The 27,664-nt window shown below is 69.8% G+C and overlaps 3 protein-coding genes and 2 non-coding genes across 9 annotated transcripts; all 5 read left to right on the top strand.

The window, feature by feature from the left end:
- Window positions 1–5: 5 nt before the first annotated feature.
- On the top strand, window positions 6–7,730 carry PTGES3 (prostaglandin E synthase 3). Of its 2 annotated transcripts, none has more exons than XM_074853637.1 (8): window positions 6–140; window positions 4,770–4,883; window positions 5,054–5,123; window positions 5,352–5,450; window positions 5,606–5,695; window positions 6,074–6,136; window positions 6,415–6,439; window positions 6,900–7,730. In XM_074853637.1, coding segments are annotated over exons 1-8 (483 nt in total). In that variant the 5' UTR covers window positions 6–138; the 3' UTR covers window positions 6,920–7,730. The 2 variants fall into 2 exon arrangements, with proteins under 2 accessions (XP_074709738.1, XP_074709737.1); XM_074853636.1 differs by lacking the exon at window positions 6–140 and adding an exon at window positions 351–647.
- Window positions 7,731–8,126: 396 nt separating this feature from the next.
- ATP5F1B (ATP synthase F1 subunit beta) lies at window positions 8,127–11,333 on the top strand. The gene is made up of 10 exons (XM_074854040.1): window positions 8,127–8,275; window positions 8,644–8,826; window positions 9,100–9,274; window positions 9,467–9,588; window positions 9,829–10,013; window positions 10,099–10,257; window positions 10,354–10,476; window positions 10,572–10,784; window positions 10,866–11,067; window positions 11,153–11,333. The coding sequence occupies exons 1-10, from the start codon at window positions 8,131–8,133 to the stop codon at window positions 11,248–11,250; spliced, it is 1,605 nt and encodes a 534-aa protein (XP_074710141.1). The 5' UTR covers window positions 8,127–8,130; the 3' UTR covers window positions 11,251–11,333.
- Window positions 8,868–8,942, top strand: LOC141936791 (small nucleolar RNA SNORD59). The gene has a single exon (XR_012626796.1). It is a non-coding gene; the product is annotated as a small nucleolar RNA SNORD59 (small nucleolar RNA).
- On the top strand, window positions 9,680–9,755 carry LOC141936790 (small nucleolar RNA SNORD59). Its single transcript, XR_012626795.1, has one exon. It is a non-coding gene; the product is annotated as a small nucleolar RNA SNORD59 (small nucleolar RNA).
- A 610-nt stretch (window positions 11,334–11,943) lies between the features above and the next one.
- On the top strand, window positions 11,944–27,574 carry BAZ2A (bromodomain adjacent to zinc finger domain 2A). 4 transcript variants are annotated; one of them, XM_074854037.1, is made up of 31 exons: window positions 11,944–12,018; window positions 15,569–15,706; window positions 16,180–16,758; window positions 17,139–17,324; window positions 17,980–18,171; window positions 18,583–18,777; window positions 18,856–18,916; window positions 18,992–19,100; window positions 19,257–19,358; window positions 19,439–19,649; window positions 19,763–19,824; window positions 19,934–19,999; window positions 20,082–20,273; window positions 20,354–20,608; window positions 20,969–21,183; window positions 21,322–21,396; window positions 21,531–21,693; window positions 21,798–21,857; window positions 21,940–22,075; window positions 22,159–22,733; window positions 23,039–23,264; window positions 23,338–23,493; window positions 23,566–23,729; window positions 23,870–24,153; window positions 24,234–24,366; window positions 24,453–24,599; window positions 24,693–24,922; window positions 24,995–25,138; window positions 25,451–25,576; window positions 27,034–27,084; window positions 27,439–27,574. In XM_074854037.1, the coding sequence occupies exons 2-31, from the start codon at window positions 15,571–15,573 to the stop codon at window positions 27,506–27,508; spliced, it is 5,301 nt and encodes a 1,766-aa protein (XP_074710138.1). In that variant the 5' UTR covers window positions 11,944–12,018; window positions 15,569–15,570; the 3' UTR covers window positions 27,509–27,574. The 4 variants fall into 4 exon arrangements, with proteins under 4 accessions (XP_074710138.1, XP_074710137.1, XP_074710139.1 ...); XM_074854036.1 differs by lacking the exon at window positions 11,944–12,018 and adding an exon at window positions 12,794–12,901; XM_074854038.1 differs by lacking the exon at window positions 11,944–12,018 and adding an exon at window positions 12,794–12,901 and having other exon boundaries at window positions 27,034–27,103.
- Window positions 27,575–27,664: the final 90 nt, after the last annotated feature.

Here is a 27,664-nt window from a genome sequence, read left to right as displayed (position 1 = left end):
GCCGAGCCCCGAGCCCGCCGCCGCCGCCGGAGCCACGGCCCAGCCCGCCCGCGCCGCCCCCGCCGCCGCCCAGAGCCGGACCCGGAGCCGGTGTCCCCCCGCCCCCAGGAGCGCCCGCCGGAGCCGCCGCCAGCCGCCATGTGAGGCCCGGGGGTGGGGAGCGGCGGGGGCGCGCGGCGCGGCCCAGCCCCGCCGTGCCTTGGCCGCCGGAGGACGCTGCGCCGCGGCCCCGCCGGGAGCCCGCGCTGGGCGGCGGGGGGCGGGCCGGGGGGGGGTGGCGCGGGGCCGCGGGCTCCCCCGGCGCCGGCCCGCGTGGTGACCTTGGCCGGCCCCGGCCGGCGGAAGCTGCGGGCGCTCGCCCCGGCGGGGCTCTGCCCCGGGGCGCCGCGGCCCAGCGGCCGGAGACGCGCCGGTTGGCCCGTGTCTGCCCCGGTGCAAAGCGATCGGGGCGTGGATCCCCCGGGCCGGGCCGCGGGTCCCGAGTGTGCGAAATGAATGGGGCTGGGGCGGAGCGGCCGCGGCGGGGAGGGCCGAGCTTGGGGCCGGTGTGGGGGACGCCCGAGACCGGGGTGCGGAGCGTCGCTCGGTGGTTCGATCGGTACCGGCGTCCGCCGAACGGTGCTGGCTAAAACCGCGAGAAATTCCCGGTAAGGAACCCGCGCGGCGTCCATCTGCTGAGAAGCTTTCGCCTCTCCACGTGAATAACGAACAACGGGGGAAAGGCGCCTCCGGAGCGACGCGAGCGCGGGGACCCCCCCCGCCCCGGAAAAGGTCCTCGGGGCGCCGGGAGGGAGCGGCGGCCCCGGGCGCTGCCCCGGCGGAGGCGAAGCCGCTCCCGACGTGTCCGGAGCGGAAACCTGGGCCCCGAAGTGCCGCGAGGCCGCGGGAGCGCTCGGGCCGTGCTGCGGAGCCCTAATTAGCCCTAATTAGCCGCCTTCATTGTCCTTCTGCCGCGGTGACCCAGAACCGCGCGCGCCGAACGCGCCGAGCCGGGGGGACCGGGGGGGGGGATCGGGCCGGGCGGCGGGACTGGGGGGGGGATCGGGCGGCGCCGGGGGCCGCCGGCAGGTGGATCTCGCGTGTTTGGCTCCAGCGACCGAGGGCGGTCGCGCGTCTCGGAGGTTTTTCTTGGTCGGGAGGGGCCGGTGTGCCCCAGGTACGGGGGGAGCGGCGCCGCCCGGCGACACGGCCGCGGTGTCTGGGGCCTTTTGCCCCCCTGTCCCCGGGGAGGCATTTACCGAACGGGGAACCGCTTCATCTGAGTGAGACCGAAAGCGAGAAGGACGTAATAAAGTTGGAGTTTTTCATTTAATTTCTGCAGAATACATCATCTTGAAACTGTAGTGCTGCTGCATCCGACTTAGAATTGTCTATAGTCTGAAACTAGTTTAATTTAAAAAAAAAAAAATAGCCTTTCCAGGGTACATAAACGAAAGCAAAGCTAATTCTGTGAAGCAGATTTCTTACTGCTGTCTGGGGGTGCAAATCTTGTTGAGCGTCGGCTCCTGCAGCAGCCTCGGCCTGCAGGAGCCGTCAGGAGCCTCCCCAGAGAGCAGAGCTGGGCGCAGCCCGCGGAGCGCGCGAGGACGCCCGAGGGGCAGGTCTGGGAGCTCCTCGAATCGCACCGAGCCACGACCAGCGAGACCCGAGAGCGCGGCCTCGGGAAGCTGCTCCGGCGCCTGCGGGGGAGCGCGAGATTGGGGCACCCGCAGCTGAACGGCGGCCCCCGCGCTGCGGGCGGCCCCCCCAGCCCCCGGGGTCGGACAGGGCGGGGGAAGCTGAGCCTCTGTGCCACCCGTCCTGCAGGGAAGCTTCTAGAACCTGATCCACGACACCGTTGTTACGATTGTCTCCTGAAGGCGGTGCCTAGAAGAGCCCGTCAGCGCAGACGCGTGGCGGCCGCGTCTCTTGAGGAGGGCAGCAGGCGTCGAGTCGACCGGAGAAATCGCTGTCGAATGTCGAACTCGGGCGACTTGTCCCCTGGGCTGTACCTGCTCGGGCCTGCTCAGGCTGCAGCACGTTTAAATTAACTCCTCTGTTCCAAAGAAGTCCGAATCCCGTTAGGGCGTGGGGACGGTACGTGACCGAAGCACATGCTCGGGTGGACGCTGTTGGCACAAGTCCCCCGGGGTGAGCTGGGCTGAGCAGGGAGGAGGACGTGTGTGACGAGGGGCCGAGCCCAGGAGTCCTGGCGGAGTTTCTTGGTGCCGGTGAGGGAGCAGAAGGTTTTCTGTGGGCGTAGGGAACCGTCTCCGAGGCGCTCGGAGCACGTGTGCGCTTCTCCGTTGGCTTCCGCGTGTGCGGTTTCTCCGAGGAATCTCCCTGTGGGCCAACGCAAATCAGCTGCAGCTTCCGCCTCGTCTCTGACTTGGGTTGGCAGCTCCAACGTATCCGGCGTTACTGGTTTGGATGGTAGGTCCTGACTAAAGCGCTTCACAGGCAACCGAAGGAAGGATGAGAGATGTGAACAACAGATAAAACCGACGGAGGCAGCTGCAGCGCAGCTCTCGTTGGAGTGGGGATGAAGCACCTGGGGAGGCAGCTTCGCTTGGTGTCAGAAACGGGAATTACGCTCTAGTAAATCCTCCTTGGTCTTGAATTCCCCTCTGTGGCTCGGAGGCACGTGCGTTTCCTTCAGCTCGAGGACAGTCCAGCGAGATTTTTGGAAGTGCTGGAAGAGGCTGTTGGTGCCTCAGAACCTTGATCTTGGCAAAGATCCTGAGGTCGTGGCCGAAGCAGCTCGAGGGCTGAGGAAGGCGCCCTGGGACGGCCGGAGATATCTCCACTGACGTCGGCAACGGCTGCGGCGGGTTCACACTATTCAGCAGGAGCCCTGCAGCGTCGTGGGCAGGGACACTGAGATTTCTGTTCCGATAACAGCGTCTCTGGGTGATGTACCCAGTCCCGTGCAGTGGGATTTTGTCTTCCAGCGGCGTGAGAAAGAGCTGCTGTGCAGTTGCCAAACGCAGAGACACACAGAGGGAACAGAGCAGGTTGTTTCTCATCCTCTTTTATTCCTCAGAGTCTTTTGTTCCCTACTAGAAAGGAAACTTGTGTCCAATAAGGAATTAAAAATACCATAGTAAGAAAATTGCTACTCTGCCAGTGTCCTTAACTTGAGTAAGTAGATGCCTCAGCACTTCCCAAAAATGCCGCCAAAAGGGAAAGTGTCAGGTTTTCGCCCACTGGGACGTACCTTGCTTGAAACTAGAAGTTGCATTCAGAAACCCCTCGGGTTTGTGCTCTCGGAGGCGAAACGCTCCGTTACCAGCCTCCGATCTGACGTTTTCTGCGCTTAAAATGGGTGCTAACGCTGGAGGAGGCAGCCGTGGCCGTTTCTGCCGCCGTACCGGCCTCTCCTTGGGCTGGCACCTGCGTCTGCGCCGCTGAACTGTGGGTGCTGGTCCCACGGGGGGCTCCGGGCTGGCTCCTGGCTCGGTTGGTCCCGCAGCCGCGGGGCGAGGGAGTGGCGCAGCCAACGGTGAGTAACTTCACCAAACGTGTCAGTTCGATGCCAAGAATTGAATTGGTTGATGATCAGGTGAGTCAACATCTGAAAGTTTAGCAGTGGTCACCGTAATCAGTGTTGTGAAGAGTTAATTACCGTCAGGTTCCTGGGCTGTTGCCCGCTCCTGTGTGTGGAGTGGAGCCGCTCGGCCGTGCCCAGATGGGAACGTTGGTGCGTTTCAGCTCCCCAGAGCCGTTGTAGCCACAATAAATCTGGCGGTCAGTGACCGTCAGCTCGGGGTGTCGCTTCAGTCCCCCTCGTGGGTGGGTCCTGCAGGTCTCACTGCTCTGATCTGGCGGCTCTTTGCTTTCCCCTGGGATGCAGATGCGCGGCTGCGGGCTGGGCCCGAGCTGCCAGGAGTAACCGAAAGCGACGGGGAGCCAGCGGGCGAGTGTGCGGCCCGGGGTGGCCCTGGGCGGCCGGGGTGGCTCTGGGTGAGCTGGGGTGGCCCCAGGCAGCCCAGCGGCTGCAGCCGCACGTGAGCGTTGCAGGCCAGCCCGCAGCTCTACAGCCAGGACCTGCCCCGGCCGGGCAGCAGCTCTGCAGCGATTCCTGGTGCCTGGACGGGCGGTTGGTGGTTGCGGGGTGTGTGGGGAGGTGGAAGGACACGGAGAGCGGGGACTTACAGCCTGTGGATGCAGACGGTTGTAGCAGGAGCGGGGGTTCTTCAGCGCTTCTGCCTCTGCTGACTTCAGCTGGGTCTTGCTGATAGAAAACCTGTCCCATGTCCAGGTCCATTTTCTCGTAGCTCCGTGCCCAGAACAGCCGGTTTTGGAGGTGGTGCTGCGGGGCTTTAACTCTTTGGGTGACGACGTGTAATGAAGTCGCCTACGTAGCTGTCGGAAGTGACTGAAGTTTTGCGTTGTCTGTAGTGGCTCATCTTGAAAAGTTTGTCACAATTTTGATGTGTGGTAACACTTGTCTGGGTCTCGGGTTTTGATACGTCGGCGTGAGCTCTTGGGGCGTTACGCACTGAACGCGTCGTATCGCTTTATTGTTCGCATCTGTTTTCAGCCTTAAGCACTTCTCAAAGATTACTAATAATAAGCTGGTAATGCAGCTTCTAAGAACAGGAGGAAGTCTTTTAGTTGAACTTCTCTAAATCCAATAAAAAAATCAAAACTGCTCAAGTTGTGTATCAGGAGAAACACCAGGAAACCAGCGTTGTGTGTCTGGCAGCGCGGAAGGGGGAGTCTTAAAGTTCTTTCAGTGTTGATGAAGGATCTGAAACTTGAACTTCTCTTAACTGGTCTGTTCACAGGCAGCCTGCTTCTGCGAAGTGGTACGACCGAAGGGACTATGTCTTTGTCGAGTTTTGCGTTGAAGACAGTAAAGATGTTAATGTAAATTTTGAAAAATCCAAACTTACGTTCAGGTGAGTACCTGGGGCCCTGGCGGCGCTGGGAGGGGCGTGGGGGGTGCCTAAAGGCAACGCTGGTGCTGAGCAGATGATGGTTTTTTAAAAGTAACAGGTTCTGTTAGTGAAGCATATTTGTTCTACAAGATGTTTTGTGCTAAACACAAACATGTTTTTTCTCTTAACAGTTGTCTTGGAGGAAGTGATAACTTTAAACATTTAAACGAAATTGACCTTTTTAATAATATTGATCCAAATGTGAGTATCCTCTTGACTCTGCTCTCGCTGTTAGTGCTCCAGCAACTCTGTTCTGGGGGTTGTTTCAGTGTCGGGGGCAAATTGTTCCTCAGACTGCAGGAGTGTGTAAAACTCGGACCCCTGGAAGCATCTCTGGGTGGTGTTTTTCGGGACAAACAGCTCAGGACAGATGAGTTTAGTATAAGCGGTTCCTGCTGATTACACTAACGGATCCTTGCTCTCTTTCAGGAATCAAAGCATAAAAGAACAGACAGATCTATCTTGTGTTGTTTACGAAAAGGAGAGTCTGGTCAGGCGTGGCCGAGGTTAACAAAAGAGAGGGCGAAGGTGGGTCTGGGCTCCTGGCGGCCGGGGCGGCGGCGCCTGCTGCCTCCCCTGGTTTACCGTTTGGGTCCCGTTTAAATGACGTGGCCGTTAACGGTTCTGGTCAGAACGGCCGCTCGGTACTCGCTTGTCCTTACATCACTTGTGTTGATGTGCAGCTCAACTGGCTCAGTGTGGACTTCAACAACTGGAAAGACTGGGAAGATGATTCAGACGAAGACATGTCCAACTTCGATCGCTTTTCTGAGGTACGGGAGGACGAGCCCCTGGGTTTCCTTCTGGGCTGTGCGCGGCGGGCAGGGACCGGCAGCTGCCGGCGGAGCCGCTTCCTCGGCGCCGCGTGACCAGTTTGTGTTTGGTGTCGGGTACGGGGTGAGCGTGTGTCCCGTCGGAGGTGCCGGCCCTGACTGGGCGCACTGGTTGGTTTGCAGGGCAATTAGTTTCATTTTTTTTTACGTGCTCACCTTGTAATTTCTGCATGGGTGCAGCTGATTTATCAAAGCAACCGGTGGCTGTTGCTTACAACAATTTTAAGCTATTTTTAGATTTTTACAGTGCTCCCCTAGTTCACGTGGAGACTGTGGTTGGCTTCACCCTGTAACGTGGTTATTATCTCTCTGGAACAGATGATGAACAACATGGGCGGAGATGACGACGTAGACTTGCCAGAAGTAGATGGGGCAGATGATGTAAGTGCTTTGCAGTAAATACGTGCAGGGCTGGCTCGGCGCCCCGCGCGGTCGCTGCTGCTGGCTGAAGTCAAACTTGCACTGATAAAAGCTTAAACGTCGCCATTAAACGTCGCCATTAAACGTCGGGGCTCTGCCAGCGAGGCCAAGCGACCCTGGGCGGCTCCTCGGACCCGCGGCGGGGAGCGCGCCCGCCTCGTTCCGTGGGCTAGAGGGGGCAGGGGGAGAAGTGCCGTCGAGCACAGTCTGCTCCAGTTCATGTTTCTTCTTCTTTCCAGGACTCACCAGACAGTGATGATGAAAGTAAGTCGGTGTTTTTGGTTTCTCTGCGCACGGCAGCAGCGCGAGCGGGGCCCCGAGCGGAGCCGGCGGACGCTCGTCCTGTCGGTCTCGCTGAGTCCGGCCGCCAGCTACTGCCGGGGCCTCGCCCCAGCGGCGTGAGACGATGTAGCCCAGTGAAAGCCTTTGCACACGAGCGTGAAATACCAGTTTGACCCTCCCAGCCCGCCGCAGTCCCGGGCAGGCGTTGGCTCTGGGAGCAGCAGGCGCGTGCACGGGGCGTCGGTGTCTGCGGCGCCGCCTTGGCTCGAGTCCCTCCCAGCCCGTGGCGCTGAGCCCGGGGCCAGGCGCTGCCTCCTGCCCGTCCTGGCTCCTGCTTGTGTCCCTCCTGATACAAGGGGGCTCCTGGCAGCTTTTTAAAAAAAAAAAAAAGAAAATGAAACAACCCCCCAACCCACTAATGCTGTTCTCTCTCTCTCTCTAGAAATGCCGGATCTGGAGTAAGGAAAACTGTCGTCTTCAGGGTTTGGGGAAAGAACTTCATCACAACATTTCATAATTGAGATAAGAATTCCTGAGTTGATAGCCCTAAAGGGAGATCCTGCATCCTTTAACCCATTTTCAGTCCATTTTCAATGGCTTCACTGATGGTAGGTGTGTACCATTGCACGGGGCGGTCCTAAGCCACGAGAGGCAATAACGTTATGCATGAACCGTTTTCCAGACTTCCAAAAAAACCCAATTGAGGTGTAGGCAATCGACACAGAACAGTTGCAATAAAGTTTACAGAGCCTCCTTGCCTCGTAGCAGATGTAATTACAACGGGAGAACCCTGAATTTACACCAAGTGGTAAATGAGCAATTTTTTTCCCTCCCCTCTGCGGCCTGAAATTGTACATTTGTACCGGGAACAAAACTGGCTGAAACGAGGATGTCCTGGGCTGGCAGAGCGGGGCGGGCGATGCGCGGTACCTCTGTGGTGTCTTCAGGTCTGTCCCACTAACGTTTGTGGTGAAAAGCAAACGCCATCCGCTCCTCTCGGTGTTTCCTCCCGGGGCGGGGCCCGTCCCCGGTACCGGGTGACCCCAAAGCTTTCCATCTCCTCTCTGGGCTGCGAGTGGCTGTACCTTGTTGCTTGTCAATCTGTACGTTTAGACCAAATCGTATTTGCACTGTGGGTGTGGAAGCGAGTGACCGACCGTGGGGCGCACACGCGCGGCGGCTTCGAACCGGGCTGAAAAACCTCAATTTATGTTCAGAGCAGCGGGGAATTTTTTTAATGTCTACATTCTTTCTAATAAACTGTTGAAGACTCCCTGGCTCTCCTCCTGCCTGGGCCCTGGGCCTTCACCCGCCGGGGGGGGGGGGGGGGGCGGTCCCCTACCGCTGTGGCGGGGCCGGGACCCGCGGTCGCGGCGCCCGCCCCAAGGACAAGCGCGGGACACGTGCGCCACTGCTTCCGGTGCCCTTCGGCGAGGGCCCGCCCCTTCCGGCGCATCCCGCCCTATCCCTTCTTGGCGCTTCTTGACGGACAGGGCTGCGGCCCAACCGCGGGGAGGCGAAGAGCGAGCGGTGAGGCGAGTCCGGCCAATGGGAGGGCGAGCGCGGAGGGAGCGGCTCAGGGCGGCGCCCAATGGGCGCGCGACGTGCGCCGCGGGCCCGCCCTGCGGGGGCCGTGTGGGGCGGGCGGGGCGCGGGGCTCAGTCGGCGCCGCCATGTTGGGGCTCGCGGGTCGCTGCTCGGCCGCCGCCGCCGCCGCCGCCGCCCGGCCGCTGCTGCGCCGCGGGGCCCGGCCGGGCCGCGACCTCCTGCCGCTGCTCCTCAGCCGCGGGGCCGGCCCGGCCGCCGCCGCCGGGGCGCGTGAGTGCGGGGCGGCCGCGGGGTCACCTTGGGGCCTGCGCGGGCGGGGGGCGCGGGAACCGTTATCGGGGCCCCGTTATCGGGACGGGACGCGCCAGGCGGTCACGGCGAGGGCGTGGGGAGAGCAGCGGTCCCGGGGCGCGTCGCGGGGGAGCCTCGGGGTGCCGGGGGTCCTGGGTGCACCGTGGGGGGTCCTGGGGGTGCACCATGGGGGGTGCGGGGGGTCCTGGGGGTGCACCATGGAGGGGGCGGGGGTCCTGGGTGCACCATGGGGAGTGCGGGGGGTCCTGGGTGCCCCGAGGGGGTGCCGGGGTCTTGGGCACATCCCGGGGGTCCCGCAGTTACCGTGATTCGTCCCTCCCCCCCAGGACGGGACTATGCCGCCCAGCCAGCCCCCGCCGCCAAGGCCGGCGCGACCACCGGCCGCATCGTGGCCGTCATCGGCGCGGTGGTGGACGTGCAGTTCGACGAGGGGCTGCCCCCCATCCTGAACGCCCTTGAGGTGCAGGGCAGGGACACGCGGCTGGTGCTGGAGGTGGCTCAGCACCTGGGTGAGCATCTGCCGCAGAGGAGCCGCAGAGGGGGGAGGGCTCCTCCTGTGATGATGCAGCTTCATGACTTTCGTTCTCCTGAGCTTGCTGAAGCCACGGATTTCAGTCTGAGGAGGACGGAAATGGCTGCCAGAAGGCTCCGGCCCGCGGGGCTGCAGTTTGAGTGTGGCCTGGGCTCGGTTTTTCTCTGTGCTCTTTTGTTCCTGGGTCCTGCAGCTGCCCCCAGGGTCAGCTCGGGGACACTGCGGTGACACTGTCCCTGGGCTTTGGCAGGGGAGAACACGGTGCGCACGATCGCCATGGACGGGACAGAAGGGCTGGTGAGAGGACAGAAGGTGCTGGACTCCGGCGCACCCATCCGCATCCCCGTCGGCCCCGAGACCCTGGGCAGGATCATGAACGTCATCGGGGAGCCCATCGACGAGAGGGGCCCCATCACCACGAAACAGTGAGCGATGCTGCGGGCCCGTGGGCAACGTCATGTGGGGTTTGGAGGGGGGGGCGCAGGCTCTGGAGCAGGGGACGTGTCCCTGCCACCCTCCTGTTCTCCTGGGCCGCAAGCAGGGACTGCGCTTGCGCGGTCTCCCGCCAGCACCCCGACCCACCGAGGGTCCCCGTTTCTCTCCGCCTCCCGCTGCAGGTTTGCTGCCATCCACGCCGAAGCCCCCGAGTTCGTGGAGATGAGCGTGGAACAGGAGATCCTGGTGACGGGGATCAAGGTGGTGGATCTGCTGGCTCCCTACGCCAAGGGCGGCAAGATCGGTGCGTGGCTGCTAGAGGACGGGGGGTGTCCGGGAGGGGGGCGCCCTGCCAGCCCCGCCAGGGCTCGGGTCTGGTCCCTCTGCAGCCGTTTCCTTCGCTGATGAGTAACTTAACTTGACTTTCGTTCTTCTGAGCTCGCTGAAGCCACGTGTATTGATCTGAGGAGGAAAGAGGGGAGGGGAGACGCTGGGAGCAGCCCGGGGGGGGGCTCAGGGCCGAGCAGGACTCTGTTCTCCCCAGGTCTGTTTGGGGGTGCCGGCGTCGGCAAGACGGTGCTGATCATGGAGCTGATCAACAACGTGGCAAAGGCCCACGGCGGTTACTCGGTGTTCGCCGGCGTGGGGGAGCGAACCCGCGAGGGCAACGACTTGTACCACGAGATGATTGAGTCTGGGGTCATCAACCTGAAAGATGCCACTTCCAAGGTGTGCTGGGGGGGCCGGGGGGGTCCCGGCGGGGGGCCGGTGGCAGAGCGGGGCCGTGCCAACGCCCGGGTCCCGCTGCCCGCAGGTCGCGTTGGTCTACGGGCAGATGAACGAGCCCCCGGGCGCCCGCGCCAGGGTGGCCCTGACGGGGCTGACGGTGGCCGAATACTTCAGGGACCAGGAGGGCCAGGACGTGCTGCTCTTCATCGACAACATCTTCCGCTTCACCCAGGCTGGCTCCGAGGTCTGTGCCCGGCGCGGGGCCGCAGCTGGGCGCGGTGGTGGCTGGGCCCGACCCCCCGCCCCGCGCGGCCGCTCACGGGCTCTGTTCCCCTCCCAGGTGTCGGCCCTGCTGGGCAGAATCCCCTCGGCCGTGGGCTACCAGCCCACGCTGGCCACCGACATGGGCACCATGCAGGAGCGGATCACCACCACGCGCAAGGGCTCCATCACGTCGGTGCAGGTGAGGGCAGGGCCGGCCCTGCCGCGCCGGGGGGAGTCGCGGGGGCCTGTCTGGAGCCCCCCCGGCCCCACCGTCCCCTTCCCCCCCCTCCCCAGGCCATCTACGTGCCGGCTGACGACTTGACCGACCCCGCCCCGGCCACCACCTTCGCCCACCTGGACGCCACCACGGTGCTGTCGCGCGCCATCGCCGAGCTGGGCATCTACCCGGCCGTGGACCCGCTGGACTCCACCTCCCGCATCATGGACCCCAACATCGTGGGCCCCGAGCACTACGACGTGGCCCGGGGGGTGCAGAAGATCCTGCAGGTGCGGGGGGGCGGGGCAGGCCCTGCGGGGGGGCTGTGGGGAGCCCGGTGCTGGCCGCTCACCCCCCCGTGTCCCCCCCAGGACTACAAGTCCCTGCAGGACATCATCGCCATCCTGGGCATGGACGAGCTCTCCGAGGAGGACAAGCTGACGGTCGCCCGCGCCCGCAAGATCCAGCGCTTCCTCTCGCAGCCCTTCCAGGTGGCCGAGGTCTTCACTGGCCACATGGGCAAGCTGGTGCCGCTCAAGGAGACCATCAAGGGCTTCAAGCAGATCCTGGCAGGTGAGGTGGCCGCGGCGGGGGGAGCTGGGGGCTGCGGGGAGCCCGGGCCCCCCCCTCCCTGCGCTGACGCAGCCTCTCCCCCCAGGTGACTACGACCACCTCCCGGAACAGGCCTTCTACATGGTGGGGCCCATCGAGGAGGCGGTGGCCAAGGCCGAGAAGCTGGCGGAGGAACACGCCTGAGCGGGCCCCCCCCGGCCCCCCCCCCTGGGGCCGCCCCCCCCCAGTATTTAACGTTTCCAATAAAACATCGGTGAAAACATCCAGCCCCGGGCCCTGTGTGTATGGGCCTGAGGGGTGGGGGGTCCTGTGAGCCCCCTGCCCGCGCTCTGGGGGGGCTGCGCTCTCCCTGGGGCCCCCCGGGGCTCCCCTCTGCTTTGGGGGGGGCAGGGTGAGGGTCGGACCTCAGCTGCCACCCACAGTGCAGGGCCTCCCGGCCCGGGGGGGTCCCCAGACGTTGGGACAGATTCCCCCCCCCGCCGCGGGGGGTGGTCGCACACCCTGGTCCCCTGGTCTGTCCCTGGCCCCGTGTCCGTGTGTTTGTCCCGCCTCACCCCCCCCCCCCAGCTCCACCATTTTGCAGCACAAAGAGCCAACGGCGGGGGGGCGCGGCCCCGCCAGCTGCGGCTTTGTCCGAGGGGTCCCGGGGGGCACCGAGAACCCCCCCGGGGGCTGGGCCAAGCCCCCGCCCCGGGGACTCACCGGCGGAGCCGCGGGAGGGGGGCGGCGGGCGCGTCCCGGCTCGGGCTGCGGCCGGGGGGGCCCGTGGCGCGGTCCCGGTGTGGGGGTGCCCCGCCCCGCCCCCCGCACGGCCGCGGCCCCTTTAAATGGCGGCGCGGCCCGCGCGCGGAGGGGGCGGGGGCGGCCGGTGACATCACGGGGCCGGGAGCACCTGCGGCTCCGCCACCGGCACCGGCACCGACCGCACCGGGCCGGCACCGCCGCCCCCAGGTACGCGCCGCGCGGGACGGGCCCCGGGGACACCCCCGACACCCCCCACCCCGCCGCACCGGGACCCCCGCGGGACCGGGACGGTCGTACCGGGACTCCCCGCTCTGTACCGCGACCCCCCCCGCCGGCCCGGGAGCCCCCACCGGGCAGGCACCCCCCGCACCGGGCAGGGATTCCCCCCCTGGCCGCACCGGGACAGGCCCCTCCGCACCGGGACCCCCTTCTCCCCGCGACCCCCCCGCCGGTAACCGGAGCCCCCCCCGGCCCCTGCGCGGCCCGGCCGGTGCCGTGACGTCACCGGGGATCCCGGGGGCTGGCGTCGGGGCGGGGGGGGTGGGGGGGGGGGAAGGCCGGTGTCCCTGCGGCCGCGCCGAGTCCGGGAGTGGCGGGGTCCCGGTGCCGGTCCCGGTGCCGCCGTTCTCCGGGGTCGGGCCGGGGGGGGGCGAAGGGAAAACGAAAGGGGAAGCGGCGGGGGGGGGCGGGGGCGGTGCCGGGAGGGGGGGCCCGGGGGTGGGGGCGGTCCCGGGGGAAGCGGAGAGTGGGGGGGGGGCCCCGCGTGGGGATTCCCCCCGCCCTGACCCCGCCGGGGGCGGGGATCCCCCCCCCACGTGGGCGCGTGTCCCGCCCCCGGTGACGCGCGGCGCCGCTCCCGGTGACGCGATCGCGGCGGCGGTGACGCGCGGGGGGGGCGGGGCTGGGACCGCCCGGCGGCGCGAGGCGCTTCCTGCCCCCGCCGCTGTCTCGGCTCCGCTCGGCGGCCCCGGGGCGCTGCGGCCCGGCCCGGCCCGGCCCGGGGGGTGCGGAGGGGCCGCGCCATGCGGAGCCGCGTCCCGCGCTGAGCCGGGCCCGGGGCGCCCGCCGGGCCCGCGCCGCCGCCTGCCAGGTGCGGGGTCGGGGCGCGGGGGGGGGCGGGAACGGCCCGCGGCGGCCTTTAACGGCGAGACGGGGGGGGGGGGGGGGTGGCGGTTGGGGCCCGGCGCGGGGGGCGGCGGCCGGGGGCGGCCCCGGCGAGACACCCCCGCTCCCCTTCCCCGACCTCGGCGAGACCCCCCCGCCCGGCGCATCCCGGTGAGCCCGCCCCTCCCCGGCCCCCGCGAGCCCCCCCCCTCCCGGTGAGGACCCCGGTCCCCCCTCACCGGCGGCCTCTGCGTTGCCCCCCCCCCGCCGCGTTCCCGTCCCGGACGCAGGAGGGAGACACCCCCCACCCCCCCGCACCGTGTGTCCGTGTGTGTCCCCCCCGCCCCCGTTCGGTTTCCCCGCCCCCTCCCGGCTCGGCCCCCCCCTCCCCCCCCCCCCCCCCCCTGCGGCGGCGGGTGGGGGCGGGGCTCTCCCCCCATCTCCGCGAGACCCGGCGGGGGGCGGGGGGGGTGTCCTTGCCGCAGGGACCGGGGGGTCCCCGCCGGGTGCGGCACCGCGCGCGGGGGGGCCGGTCCCGGGGCTGTGTCCGTCCGTGTCCGTCTCCCCCCGCAGGAAGTGGCCGGGAAATGGAGCCGGTTGTTGCGTCTCGTTGTTTTTGAAACGTCCTTTTTAATCAGGTCGCGTCTCGCTCCCGGGGCCTCCCGCTGCTGCCCCCGGGGGCCCGCGGCCCCGGGGGGGGCCGAGCTCCCAGCCAGGCCAACGGCACCGGCTAAACGGCCCCGACGGCCCCCCCCCGGCCCCGGAGCTCTGGGCCCCCCCCCCGCCTCCGGGGCACGGTCCCCGCCTGCCACCCGCAGCCACCGGGAGCGCGACGAGCCCGGCCCGGGCGCCGGTGGGTGCTGCCACGTCGGCTCCGCCCGCGCCGGCGGGACGCGGGGAGCAGCCCCGGGGGAGCAGCCCCCGCCTCGGGGGGAGCCCCGGGCCCGCCGCCGGCCCTCGCCCCCCTCCCCTCGCCCGCTCCCGGCCGGCTCCGGTTACCGGTTACCGCCGTGGCCCAGTTTGCGGCTCCGTCACGTGCTGCCCGGCGGGGGGAGCCCCGGCCCCGGGCGATGCCGAGGGCGGCTCCGGCACCCGCAGGGCCCCGGGGTGGCCCCAGAGCGGGGGGGTCGGCGCCCCCCTGCCCTCGCCGCGGTCCATTCCCACCCGCCCGGGTTTCAGTTCGCGCCCCCCCCCCCCCCCCCGTGCCCGGCCCATCCCGGGCTGCGGCCGCCACCTGCCCGGTTCTGGCGCGGCCCTTCGCCGCCTCCTCTGACCCCCGGGAGTGCCGCGGTCGGACCCATCCCCCTGCAGCCGAGGGGGGTCCCGGCCGGGCGGCGCGGGGGGGCTGCGGGGCCACCCCAGGACACCTGGGAGTGACGCGTGTGGCCGCCGTGTCACCGCCCATACGGGTTCCTCTGGCGGATGAATCACGGGTGGCCCCGGCAGCCGGGAGAGCGCTCGGTGGCCCCGGCCCCTCCGGCCCTCGCCGTGATGAAATCCCCGCCCGGGTTTCGACACGGGCTGTGCCACGAGCCGCTGCCGAAGCGCCTCGGCCCTTCCGGAGAGGTCGGTGGAGGCGGCACCGCCTCGGCCGGCGGCGGGGTCGGGGTGCGCGGTGCCGTGGGGCGTCCCCGCTGGCACCGGGGCTCCCACCTCCGCTCTGGGTGGCAGCGCCCCGGCCCCCCCGCGCCACGGTGGCGGCACAGCAGAGCCCCGTCCTGGGGCTGGCCCCGCCGGGAGCCCCCGCTCCCGCTGCTCTGGCCCGTGGGGAGCGTTTGCCGCTCCCGGGCCGTGAAGGTCACCGGCGGCCCCGGGCCGAGCCGGCTGCGGGGCTCCAGCTCCTCGCGGTGACACGAGGCCAGATCCTGCCGCGGGCGCTGCTGCGGGGGCGTCCCTGGAGCTGGGCCTGGGGGTGACAGGCCCCGGGTCTGTGCCGGGGCCGCGCCGTGGGGTGCGGATTCCCCTGCGGCTGGGGGGGTCGCGGCTGCGGCAGCACCAGCTGTCACCCACCTCGGAGGCGTTTCTGTGCCGGGAGGGCAGCGCTCCCCAGGGAGCAGCGGCTGTGCCGGGGCTCCACGGGGTCACCGAGCTGCTGGGGAGGGGCCGGTGCTTCGCTGGCAAATGGCCCCTGTGGGTCCGTTGGCCAGGAGCCCAGCGGAGCCCCCGCGGTCTCGCCCTGGCAGGGGAGCCCCAGGGTGGCGGCGCCAGGGAGCCGGTGTGGGAAGAAGCGCGGGTGGGTGGCAAGTGGGGTTCCTCGGCGATGGCCGTCCCTGGGGACGCCGGAGCGTGGTGACAAGCTGTGCTCACGCAGGTGGCAGCTCGTCCCGCTGGGGCTGCTGGGCCTGGGCCAGCTCGCGGCAGAGGCGGCAGCATCTCCACTGGGCCGGGGGCCCGGCGAGGGGCATCGCGGTCCCGGGGGGCTTTCGCTGTTGCTCCCTGCCCTCCTCGGCCCCACCACGTTTCCCTCGAGCTCCGGGTCAGGAGCTCGCCCTGCCCTGGGCTCCCCGCAGGGAGCAGCTGTGCCCCAGCGCGGGACCGGAGGGTCCCCCCCTCCCCGTGCCCCGGCAGTGGGTGTCAGGGCCAGGCGTTCGCCGCGCTGGCGGCCCCGGTCCCCGCCGGTGGCTGATCCTGGTGCCTCTTCTCCCCTCCGCAGAAATGGAAACAAACAACCATTTTAACTTCACTGGCCTTTCCTCTGCACCCGCTGCCTCAGGACCGAAACCCACGCCTGCCTCAGGGGACAGCCCCTTCACCCACGGCTCCCCGCTCAGCTTCCCCCCGCAAGGGAAAAGTAAGTGTCCGCGCGGGGCCGGCGCAGCCCGGGGTCGTGGGGACGGAGGGGCCGGGGGTCTGTCGCGCGCCCGCCGTCGCCTTGGCCTAGAAAAGCGGCGGCGCCGGCGCAGGGTCCCCGCGTGGATTTGGCGGGTCAGCTGATCCGGCGCAGCCCTGCCAAGCGCTGGGCTAATCCCCGGCACCCTGCGGCCTCGGCCCGACGCCGCCGGAGCCCCACGGCGGGGCCGCTTTCGCCGAGCTGCGCCGGGGGGGCGGGTCTCGGGGGCGCAACCGCCCAGCTCTGCCCGGGCGATGATCGCGCCGGGGCGGGGGGGCACCGGCGGGGCTGGGGGCTTGATGGCCTCTGGGCCGCATCGTCCGTCTGTCCTCAAACCCTCTTGTCCGCCGCCGGCAGGGCCTCGGCGCGAGGGGGGGCGTCGAGAAAGGCCCCCGCCGCGCCGCTGACCCGTCTCTGCTCTGGCTCCCTCGCAGGTCTGAACGGGGGCATGAATGTCAATGGCTTCTCTACTGTATCTCACCCCAGTACTTCAGGGACCTTCGCCCCCAGCTCGCCGCCCGCCGGCACGCCGCCCCTCCGCCCCTACGACTGCCTCTGGGACTACGCGCCGTACCCGCCCGCCGCCGGCCTCAAGGACGGCAGCCCCCCCGCCCCCCCGCTCTCTGGCCTCGGACAGTTCCCACTCAACGGCGTGGCCGGGGGGTCCCGGCCGGCGTCCCCGGGGCACGGCACTAACCTGCGGGGGGCCGGGCAGGAGTTCTGGGGCAACGGCACCCCTGGCCCCATGGGGCTGAACTTCGACTCGCAGGAGCTGTACGACTCCTTCCACGACCAGAGCTTCGAGCTGATGCCGAACGGGCCGGCCGGCTTCTACACGGCTGCCCAGCCCTCCCCCATGCTGGGCTCCGGCTCCCAGCCCTTCTCACTGCCGCCGGACGAGCCGGGCGCCGGCGATGGAGACGCCGATGCCGCAGCCAAAGAGCTGCCCCCCACCATCGCGGAGAACGGGGGCGGGCTGGTGGGCAGCCTGGAGCTGGAGGAGGCGCAGCCAGGTAGGAGCGCGGCGCTGCCGGGTCCTGGAGGGGAGTTGGGTGTCGCGCTCCCCGGGGCGGCCCGACCCCCCCGACCCGCCTGCCCCGTGTCCCGGCTGAGGTTTGGCCTCTCACAGCTCGGAGCGAGCGCTGGGATCTCGTTAAACCGGGCCGGATGCAGCCTGTGGCGTCACCGCTCGGCGTGTTCCCCCGGGGGGGGGCTGGGGGCTGCGGGGGGCTGGGGGCTGGGGGGGGGGCCCAGCAGCCAACCACCCCGGCGCGGGGAATGGCAGCGGCTCGTGCTGGGCGATGCCCTGGGGTGGGGGTGGCCGGGCCGCGGGCTCTGTCGCCGTCCCGTCCCGCAGCCGCGGGGTCTGTTTTCGGTCGGTTTTTCCCTTTAGACTTGAAGATCTGCGGCTACAACGGGTCTGTCCCCGGCGCGGTGCCGCTGGGGCAGGAGGGGCCCGTCCTGCCCCCCGGCGTGGGCAGCGGCTGCCTGGGGGACACGTCGCCCATCGCCCCGCGCCTGGAGGACACCCCCATCCTCAGCGAAGACCCCCTGGAGCCCTTCGAGTCCCTGGCGCGAGGTACGGGGGTGCTGCCCCGCTGGGCTGGGGGGGGCAACATGGGGCGGGATGGGCAGCTGCCTGCACCCGGCTGCCTGTGCCGGCACCCAGCCCCGCTCCGTCCCCTCGGGGGTGGCGGTGGCCGTGGCCGTGGCGGAGGGGTGGCGGTGGCCGTGGCAGAGGGATGGCGGTGGCCGTGGCGGTGGCGGTGGCCGTGGCGGAGGGATGGCGGTGGCCGTGGCGGTGGCGGTGGCCGTGGCGGAGGGATGGCGGTGGCGGAGGCTCCACGGTGGCCGCGGCGCAGGCAGCCCTGGGCAGGCGCTGCGGGCAGGGGCGGGCCCGCTCCCTCCCGCGCCACCTCCGCCGCGCTCCGTCCTTCCCTCCCTTCCCAGCGCCGTGACGAGGCTGTTACTCAGCGCCTGAACTTCCGCGCTGGTGAACATCCACCGCCACCGCCTCGGCCATTTTGGGCTCCTCCGCTTCCCAGAGGAGGGGGCGTGGCTGGGGGCGCCGAAACCCCTTAACCCCTCTTCTGCCGGCGCCTTTTCGGCTGGGGGGGCCCGGCCGCCCCCCCCCGCCCCCCCCGTGCTCGGCCGCCCCTCGGGAGCGGAGATGTGGGTCTCTGTGCCCCCCACCCAGGTCCTGGTGCTCACCCCCCGCCCCCCCGCCCCCCCAGACCCCGGCACCGGGGACCTCTACGCGATGGACGACTCGCAGCTGGTGACCGACAAGTCCCCCCTGGAGGAGCCCCCCGACCTGCGCTGCGCCAGCCCCCCCCTCCACGCCGCCAGCCCCTTCAGCCTGCTGCCCGCCAGCCCCCCGCCCGCCCCGCTGCTCGCCGGCCCCGCCTCGCCGCCCCCCCTGCACGGTACGTGCCACACCAGGACGGGCCAGTGCCCCCGGCCGGCTGCTCGCCTGCCGCACCAGCTGGCCCCTGCGCCGGGGGGTGGGGGGGTGGCCACCCCGCTGGCCTCATCCTGCCCCCGCGGCACCTTTGTGTCCGGGCAGAGCAGGGGCCCCGCGCGTGCCAGTACCCGGGCTGGGGGGCTGCAGCCGGTGCTGGCGGGGACCCCCCGGGAATGAAGGGTGCGCCAGCGCGGGCACGGGCGCAAGCCCCCACGGGGGTCCCCTCGGTGCCGCGGGTGCCCCCGGCCAGCGCGGGGATGGGGGGATGCGCAGCCACATCCCCCCCCAGGACAGGCGGGGGCTGTCTGGTGTCATGGGCGGAGCAGGAAGGCGGCCGCGCTCGGCGGTGACGTCCCTGACCTTGGCTCCGCAGACGGCAGCGTCGACCTCAACGGCAGCGGCCACGCGGGGCTGGAGGGGCTCGACCCTCCGCTGGGGCCGGAGTCCCCGGCCCCGTCCGTGGAGGAGGAGGAGGAGGAGGAAGAGGCTGCCGACAGCTGTCCCGAGACTTCGGCCGTGCCAGAAGCAGAGAGCGAGGAGGCCGCCCCGCTGAGCACGGCGGCAGCAGGTAAGGCCGAGAGCCCCCGCGGGACCCCCCCCCCCGGCCCGCGCGCCCCAGCCCAGCGCCCTGTCCCCTCTCGCGCAGGTGATGTCCCCCGCCGGCGCATCGCCACGCAGGAGGAGGTGCGCTTCCCGCTGCAGCACGGGTACGTGCCCCCGTCCCCCCCCGCGGCCGGCCCCGCGCCGCGCCGCCGCCCCGGGCTGAAGCTCCTTGTGCCCAGGTGGAGACGGGAGGTGCGGATCAAGAAGGGGAACCACCGCTGGCAGGGCGAGACCTGGTACTACGGGCCCTGCGGGAAGAGGATGAAGCAGTTCCCGGAGGTGATCAAGGTACGGTGCCGGGGGGAGCGGGGCGGGGGCCCACACGGGGTCCCACTCTGCCACAGGCCCCGCCAGAGCCCCCGGCTGCAGCAGGCGGACGCGGCTGAGCGCTGAGCCCCCGTCACGGCCTTCCTCCTCCTCCTCCTCCTCCCCCTCCTCTCCCAGTACCTGAGCAGGAACGTGGTGCAGGACGTCCGGCGCGAGCACTTCAGCTTCAGCCCCCGCATGCCGGTGGGAGATTTCTACGAGGAGCGGGACACTCCGGAGGTGGGTCTGGGGGCTGCGGAGCCGCCCTGTGCCCCCCCCCAGTGCTGTGCTGCCGGGGGTGACCCGGGTTTGTGCCGCAGGGTCTGCAGTGGGTGAAGCTGAGCCCCGAGGAGATCCCCTCGCGCATCCAGGCCATCACGGGCAAGCGCGGGCGACCCCGCAACGCCGAGAAGGCCAAGCCCAAGGAGCCGCCGGCTGCGAAACGCGGCCGGGGCCGTCCTCCCAAGGTCAAGATGGTCGACTTGCTGAGCAAGACGGACGCGCGGCTGCTGAAGAGGCTGGAAGCCCAAGGTACCCCCACCCCGGCCCCCCTGGCTCAGGGCGGCTGGTGCAGCCCCTCGCAGCCTGGCTCTGGTGGGACCCCGCTGCCGGTCCATCGTCACCTTCCTTCCCTGCTCTCACAGAGGTGCTCAGCGACGAGGACAAGCTGAAAATGAGCAAAATCAAGAAGAAAATGAGGCGGAAGGTACGAGCGGCTGCGCAGGGCTCGGGGCGGCTCTGGGGCCCCTCCGGGTCTGGGGCTTCCCTGGTGCGGGAAGGTCACCGGGTCCCTGAGCTGGTCTTGTCCCCTCCAGGCCAAGAACAAGCAGAAGCAGGAAGCCAAAGCGCCCAGAGCGAAGGAGGCCAAGAAGAAGTCCAAGGTGAGTCCGCGGGGTCCGAGGGGGCTGGGAAGGGGCGAGGAGATGGAGCCGCTCTCCCCACGCGTCTGCGGTCCGTCCTCAGGCCAAGGAGAAGAAGAGCAAACCCGAGAAGGGCAAGGACAAAGCGCGGCCCAAGGAGAAGAAGGGCAAAGGGCCCCGCAAGGCGGACAAGGGGCTGGTGGCCCAGCGGCGCCTGGAGGAGCGGCGGCGGCAGCAGCTCATCCTGGAGGAGATGAAGAAGCCCACGGAGGACATGTGCCTGGGGGACCATCAGGTGGGCTGGGGCGCAGGGGGCTTGGCTGGGCCTGCCCACGGCCTCGCCGGCCCTGACGGCCCCCCTCTCCTCCCCTGCAGCCCCTGCCAGCCTTCTCCCGCATCCCGGGCCTCATCCTGCCCAGCCGCGCCTTCTCCAACTGCCTGACGGTCGTGGAGTTCCTCCAGAGCTACGGCAAGGTCCTGGGCTTCGACCCGGCCAAGGACGTGCCCAGCCTGTGCGCGCTGCAGGAGGGGCTGCTGGGGGTGGGCGACAGCGCCGGCGAGGTGCAGGACCTGCTGGTGCGGCTGCTGCAGGCCGCGCTCTACGACCCCGGGCTGCCGCCGTACTGCCAGGTGAGCTCTTACCCGGCCCCGGCCCCGGCCCAGCCCTGCCCACGCTGGGGCGTCAGTGCCGGCGAGGCCCCGGCTGCTGCCGGCCCAGGACTGGGGGGCCCAGATTTGGGAGCTCTTGCTGCACCCCGCGCCCTCTCGCTGTGCCCGCCGGCCCCTGGCAGCCCTTGGGGTGCTCCTGCCTGGCTCTGCCCAGCTGCCTGGGACCCCCCCAGGCTTGTTCCCCCTTGGGCTCGGGTTCCTGGCCTGGTTTTCCCACCCACAGGGTGCTGGCGTCCTCCCCTTCTTGTTTTTATCCCTCCTGGCAACCCCCACCGTGGGGCAGGAGGACACTCCCCAAAACCCCCTCTCTGCTCTGCCCAGTCCCTGAAGATCCTGGGGGAGAAGGTGTCGGAGATCAGCCTGAACCGCGACACCGTCTCCGAGATCCTGCGCTGCTTCCTGACGGCGTACGGGGCGGGCGAGGACCTGTGCGAGGGGCTGCGGACCAAACCCTTCCAGGCGCTGCCGCCGGAGAAGAAAGCCGCCATCCTGGGCTTCCTGGTGAACGAGCTCAACAGCAGCGCCCTCATCATCAAGTGAGCGCGGGGAGGGGCAAACGCGCGCTCGCCCCTGCGGGCACGGCGCGGGCACGTTGGGGCTCGGCGGGGGCCCCTCTCCTTCCCGGGGGGGCTGCGTGGAGCCCCCCGCCGCAGCCAGCCCCCCTCTCCTCGCAGCGAGATCGACAAGACCCTGGAGAACATGTCCAACTACAGGAAGAACAAGTGGATCATCGAGGGCCGGCTGCGCAGGTGGGTGGGGGGGGGCGGCGGGGGGGTCTCAGGGTGAATTCTGGGGCGCCGCGGTGTAACCGCGGGACTCGGCGTGCCGGGGAGCGCCGTGCGCGTGAGGACGGGCGGCGGACGCCTCTGCGATGTCTCGGCAGGTTGAAGGTGGCCCTGGCCAAGAAGACGGGACGTCCCGAGTCCGACATCACGGGCCTGGAGGACGGGCGGCGCCGGCGCAGCTCCCGCCTGACCGAGGAGACCGGCCTGGAGATGGAGGAGGAGGAGGAGACCCGCGGACGGAAATCCCGCAGGGAGGAGGAGGTGGGGTGGCCGCGGGGTCCGCAGCTCCCGGCGGGGGACGCCGCTCTCGGGGGTCCCTTCCCCGCCCGGCCGCGCTTCCCTGACGGGTCCCGTCCCCTCCCCAGGCCGACACGTCTGCGTCCAGCGTCCCCGAGCTCGAGAGGCAGATCGAGAAGCTGGCCAAGGTGAGCGGGCGGTGGAGGGCCGCGGCTTCGGCCCCCGTCTGGGGGCTGCGGGGCCCGTCACCGCCCTGCGCTCTCCCCACAGAGGCAGATGTTCTTCCGCAAGAAGCTGCTCCATTCCTCGCAGACGCTGCGAGCGGCTTCGCTGGGCCAGGACCGGTACCGGCGGCGGTACTGGGTCCTGCCCCACCTGGGCGGCATCTTCGTGGAGGGCGCAGAGGGTGAGCTGGGGAGGGGCTGCGGGGGGGACCCCGCCGGCCAGGAGAGGACCCCGCTTCTCACCTCCTCCTCCTCCTCCTCACAGTGGCTGAGCCGGCACAGCAGGAGCCCCCAGAGGAGAAGGCGTCCCCCCACGTCTCCGCGGTGAAGGAGGAGCCGGTGGATGTGCCCGTTCCCAGCCGGACGAACTGCACGGCCTCACGCTCCCGTGGCCGACCCCGCAAGAGCAAAGAGGAGCTGTCGCAGCACTGCGGGCCCAGGCCCCCCCCCGTCAACGGGGTCCTGGAGGAGTCGATGCCGCTGGGGCAGAGCCAGCACGACCTCAGCCAGTCCGCCTTCCTCTCCTGGCTGAGCCAGACGCAGTCGTCCCTGCTCAAGGGCTCCGTCCTCACCCCAGACAGCAGCCCCGGCAAGGGGGACACGGGGCTCCCGCCGCTCGAGGCCCCATCGGACCCCACGGAGGAGGAAGAGGAGGAGGAAGAGGAGGAGAGCGCCCCAGAGGCTGCAGAAAAGCAGGGACCCTGGTTCAACCTGCTGCCCCGGACGCCCTGCGACGACCGAGCTCCCCTCGCTACCTCCTCGGCCGAGCCCTCGCCACGAGCCACCGCGCAGCCCCGCAGCCAGCCCCGCGGCGACCTGCCCAAGGGCTCGGCCCGGCAGGTACGTGTGTGGGCCTGGCCGGGGCAGCAGCGTTTCCACCCCGGCCTACGGGGGCTGTGAGAGGTGGGGGGGAACCTCCCGGGGTGTCTGGAGGGGGGCAGCAGGGTGGGACCCTCTGCCTGGACACCGGGCACCCTGGGACAGCACCGCGGGAGCTTGGTCCTGTTGCCCCCAACCCTCCAGGCCGAGCCTGCGAGAAGCGAAATAGCCCCAGGGCCGGGGGGGGCTGCGGGATCGGGGGCTGGGGGCTGGGGGGCGGGTGCATTCCCAGCCCTTCTGACACACTCCCCCCCCCCCCCCCCCAGCTGAACGGTCTCCCTGCGGATGACCCTGCGGCTCCCCTGCTCGCTTCCACGCCGGTGCACGCCGGCGCCAGGGCCCATGGCGCCTGCCCCAGGAGCCGCGGCAGCCTGGAGAAGCTCCAGGACCTGCCGGGGCAGCCCAAGCGCCGAGGGCGGCCCCCAACCAAATTCTTCAAGCAGATCGAACAGAAGTACTTGACGCAGCTGACGGAGCAGCCTGTGCCCCCTGGTGAGAGGGGCCCCGGGGGGGCAGGGGCTGCCGCTGCCCCCGGCGCGGTGCTGAGCGCGGTGCTGCCTTCCAGAGATGCGGAGCGGCTGGTGGTGGGTGCAGGACCCCGAGGAGCTGGAGGCGGTGGCTCGCGCGCTGCACCCGCGCGGCATCCGGGAGAAGGCGCTGCACAAGCACCTCACCAAGCACAAGGAGTTCCTGCGGGAGATCTGCCTGCGCAGCACCACCGGTAAGGGCTGCCCATGGGGGGGGGCCGCTGCCCACCCCCCCCCGCCCTGCTGAGCCCCCCGTGTGCCCCCAGACCCCATCTTCCACCCGTGCCCCGAGGCGGCCGGTGCCGCCGTGTCTCAGGAAGCCCTGGCCCAGTGGTCGGTGATGGAGAGAGCCTACGAGACCGACCTCTCCGTGCTGCAGTGGGTGGAGGAGCTGGAGCAGCGCGTGCTGATGGCCGACCTGCAGATCCGGGTGGGTGCGGGGACCTGCGGATCCGGGTGGGTGCGGGGACCTGCGGCTCCGGGTGGGTGCTGGACCTGCGGATCCGGGTGGGTGCCAGGTGCCCGCCCTGAGCCCCTCTCCTCCCCCCCTGAGCCCCTCTCCTCCCGCAGGGCTGGACGTGCCCCGGCCCCGACTCCACGCGGGACGACCTGCGGTACTGCGAGCACAAGGTGGAGCCCCTGGAGGACATCACGGTGCGGAGCCGGCGGGACGGGCTGCCGCTGCGCCGGGAGCGCACCAACCCCCTGGACCTGGCGGTGCTGCGGTTGGCGGCGCTGGAGCAGAACGTGGAGCGGCGCTACCTGAAGGAACCGCTCTGGCCGCTGCACGAGGTGGTGGTGGAAAAGGCGGTGCTGAGCGGCCCCGAGGAGCTGAGCCTGGGTCCCACCGAGATGTGAGCCCCACGTGTCCCCCCCCTCGGCCGCGCCGTCGGGCCGCGGGCGGCGCCGGCTGAGCCCCCCCGTCCCCCCGCAGCGCCTACGAGATCACCCCCCGCGTGCGCACGTGGCGGCAGACGCTGGAGCGGTGCCGGAGCGCGGCCCAGGTCTCGCTCTGCATCTACCAGCTGGAGAAATCCATCGCCTGGGAGAAGTCGGTCAACAGAGTGGTGAGAGCCCGCGCCGTGCTGCCGGGGGGGCCGGGGTGACGGGGACCCCCCCACCCTGCTGCGGCTGAGCCCCCCCCTCCCCCCAGACCTGCCTGGTGTGCCGGCGCGGGGACGACGACGAGCACCTGCTGCTGTGCGACGGCTGCGACCGCGGCTGCCACCTCTACTGCCACCGGCCCAAGATGACGGAGGTGCCCGAGGGCGACTGGTTCTGCTCCGTCTGCGTCTCCCGGGTAGGTCGGGGGGCAGCCCCCCACGCCCCCCCCCACCCCCAGCGCCAGGGGTGACCCCGGGCTCCGGCGGTGACCCCCATCCCCTCCCCACAGGCAGGGGAGTACCGGGACCCCGTCTCGCCCCGGCGAGGCAAGAAACGGAAACGGGGGCGTCTCTTTGCGGGGAGCGTCGCCGAGGAGGAGGAGAGCCCGCGGCGCCGGCCGGCCTCGCGCCGCCGGGAGGGGCTGCCCCCCGCGCCCCGCTACGCCGGCGAGGGGCTGTCCCCCGCCAAGCGCCGGGGCGCGACGCCGCGGGGCCCCCCCAGCGACCTGACCTTCTGCGAGTGAGTGGGGCGGGGGGGTGGGAGCCGGGGCCGCGTCCCCGGGGGCTCCCCCTGACCCTGGCGCCCCCCCAGGATCATCCTGATGGAGATGGAGTCGCACGAGGACGCTTGGCCCTTCCTGGAGCCCGTCAACCCCCGCCTGGTCCCCGGCTACCGCAAGATCATCAAGAACCCCATGGACTTCGCCACCATGCGCACGCGGCTGCTGCGGGGCGGGTGAGCGGGGGGTCCCTCCCGGGGGGTGTGGGGGTCCCTCCCGGGGGGTGTGGGGGTCCCTCCCGGGGGGTGTGGGGGTCCCTCCCGGGGCAATGGGGGTCCCTCCCGGGGGGCAGGGGGTCCCTCCCGGGGGGAGTGGGGGTCCCTCCTGGGGGAATGGGGGGTCCCTCCCGGGGAGGAGGGGGTCCCTCCCGGGGGGTGTGGGGGTCCCTCCCGGGGCTGGGGGTCTCTCCCGGGGGGTGTGGGGATCCCTCCCGGGGGGTGTGGGGATCCCTCGGGGTCCCCAGCCCCCCTCAGCCTGCCCCCCCGCAGGTACTCGAGCTCGGAGGAGTTTGCGGCCGACGCCATGTTGGTGTTCGACAACTGCCAGACCTTCAACGAGGACGACTCGGCCGTGGGCAAGGCTGGACACGCCATGCGCAAGTTCTTCGAGAGCCGGTGGGAGGAGTTTTATCAGGGAAAACACGCTACTAACCCGTGAGCGGGGCGGGCCGCGCCCCCCCCGCCCGCCCGGGGCTGGGGTCCCCCCCCGCGCCCCCCAAGAACTGACTCCTCTGGAGCTGATCTCGCTGCCTGCTGATCCCGCGCGGGGGCCCCCCCAGGCCGGCGCGAACGGGCCCCCCCGCCCCGCGGCGGGCACCCACGGCCCCTTCCCGCTGCCCGGACCCCCCCCCCCCCCTCCAAACCCTGTCCGGACCCCCCCACCCCCCCTCCCCCCCCGCCCCCAGCACCACAAACTCACAGACTGTGTAAGCCAAAAAGAAAAAAAAAAGAGGTGTTTTTTTCTTTCTTTCTTTTAAATTTTATTTTCTAATTAAGAACAGAAACAGCCCCCCCGCCCCCCCGCCCCCCCCCGCCCGCCCCCCGTCGAGGGGAGCGGCCCCTCCCCGCTGGGAATATTTAATAATAGCAATAGTTCGTAGTGAATGTGTCCGCGCGCTCCTGCGCAGCGTCTACATGCATTAACGGCCAGTAAAGTGGACTTAGCCCCCCCCGCCTGCCGCCCCCCGCCCCCGGCCGGGACCCCCCCGCGCAGACACTTTATGGGGGGGTTCCCCGGCGCAGCCCCCCGCTGCCCTCGGACCCGCGGCCGGGGGCGGGCGCCGGCCCCTCCCCACCTGGCTCCAGGGACCAAACTGGGGAGGGTGGGGGGGCCCCGGCAGCCCCTTTCCCTGCCCTCCACGTCTCAGGAAGAGCCCGGCCCCCCCCCACCCCCGGCACGGGGGACCCCCCCCGGGGCTGGGCCGGGGTCCTGGCCGCCCCCACGCCTCCGACTGGGATCCCTCAGGGACGCTACTGCAGGCCCGGGCGGGGGGGCCCGGCCCCCCCCACCCCCCCCCACCCCCAACATGGACTTGAAGCCTCAGGCGGGTGTTTGCCCCCCCCCAGACCCGCGCTGGGTCGGGGGGGGGGTTGCACTGGGTGGGGAGGGGGCCCCCCCCCGGCTGGCGGGGGCCCGAGCTGGGGCAGGGGTGTCGCCCCCCGCCCCTGCCCCCGGGTCCCCCCCACGCGGCGGGCAGCCAGGGAGGGGGCCGGGGCCCCCCCCCGCCCCCCCGGCCAGGATATTACGGGTACTCGCTCTGGGGGTTCGGCGGCCGGCGGGGCCGTGGGGGGGGCCCCGGGCGCGTCCCCCCCCCGGCCCCACAGAGCACTGAAAACAACTCACCTACCTGGGCAGGAGGGGGCCCGGCCGCGCCCCCCGCCCCCCCGTCTCTCAAAGTAGCCTTTTTTCTATCAGATAACCTCAGAAACTTTTTATTTTATTTTATTTTTTTGCTTTGAAATAAGAGGTGGATTTGAAGTCTATTTGAACTGACTTTATATTACGCATAAATATTTATATTTTATCTAAATAACTGCGCTGTAACAAACTTTTTTTGTGGTTTGTTTTTTAGTCACGTTTCGGATCCGTCAGGTTTTTTTCCGTCGTGGGAAAGTTTTCGGGAGTCTCCGTATCGTTCTCGTGTTTTGTTCAGTTGAAGTTTCCCCCCCCCCCCCCCCCCCCGACCCCCCCCGGTTTGACACCCCCCCCTACCCCACACCCCCCCAATCCCCCCCCCCACGGCCGGCGCCTGCCCCCCACCACCCCCGCCAGGCCCGGGGGGGGGGGCCGGTGTCTCTCTGCGCCCCCCCCCAGCCCCGGTCCCGTCGCCGGGAGCATCGTGTCCCCCCCCCCGGCTGCGGCCCCCCCCCCCGCCCCCCGCCGGCCGCCTTTTCTATAACCAGCTGTGTCGTTTTAGTGACTTTTTGATAATGTACAGGTTTTGTGAATTTAAATTTATTTCTTTCTATATTTTTAGGACCAATCTCATTTTTAATAAGGTTTCAGGAGGCAGGGGGGGCTGCAGCCCCCCCCCCGGCGCCTGTTGATGTCCCCACGAGCTGTAGGACCCCGCGTGTCGCGTTCGAGAATAAACAACTCACGTTTGATAGACACACGCTGGTCCGAGCCTCTGTGGGGGGGGACTGGGGGGGGGGCCCGGGCCATGGGGGGGCTGCCCCGGGGGACCCTGAGCTGCGGGGGGG

This window comes from Strix uralensis, chromosome 33 (genome assembly GCF_047716275.1).
Source record: "Strix uralensis isolate ZFMK-TIS-50842 chromosome 33, bStrUra1, whole genome shotgun sequence".
Taxonomy (NCBI): domain Eukaryota; kingdom Metazoa; phylum Chordata; class Aves; order Strigiformes; family Strigidae; genus Strix; species Strix uralensis.
Note: the sequence above shows the minus strand (reverse complement) of the source record. Positions and strands in the feature narration are given on the sequence as shown.

Coding starts and splice junctions, on each gene's coding strand:
- PTGES3 (XM_074853636.1), top strand. CDS start 496: ATGGGGCTGGGGCGGAGCGGCCGCGGCGGGGAGGGCCGAGCTTGGGGC. Junction 5,124..5,351: donor TTAATAATATTGATCCAAAT/GTGAGTATCCTC, acceptor GCTCTCTTTCAG/GAATCAAAGCATAAAAGAAC. Junction 6,137..6,414: donor AAGTAGATGGGGCAGATGAT/GTAAGTGCTTTG, acceptor TCTTCTTTCCAG/GACTCACCAGACAGTGATGA.
- BAZ2A (XM_074854037.1), top strand. CDS start 15,571: ATGGAAACAAACAACCATTTTAACTTCACTGGCCTTTCCTCTGCACCC. Junction 17,325..17,979: donor CTTCGAGTCCCTGGCGCGAG/GTACGGGGGTGC, acceptor CCGCCCCCCCAG/ACCCCGGCACCGGGGACCTC. Junction 21,397..21,530: donor ATCGAGGGCCGGCTGCGCAG/GTGGGTGGGGGG, acceptor ATGTCTCGGCAG/GTTGAAGGTGGCCCTGGCCA.
- ATP5F1B (XM_074854040.1), top strand. CDS start 8,131: ATGTTGGGGCTCGCGGGTCGCTGCTCGGCCGCCGCCGCCGCCGCCGCC. Junction 9,589..9,828: donor CGCCAAGGGCGGCAAGATCG/GTGCGTGGCTGC, acceptor TGTTCTCCCCAG/GTCTGTTTGGGGGTGCCGGC. Junction 10,258..10,353: donor TCACCCAGGCTGGCTCCGAG/GTCTGTGCCCGG, acceptor TTCCCCTCCCAG/GTGTCGGCCCTGCTGGGCAG.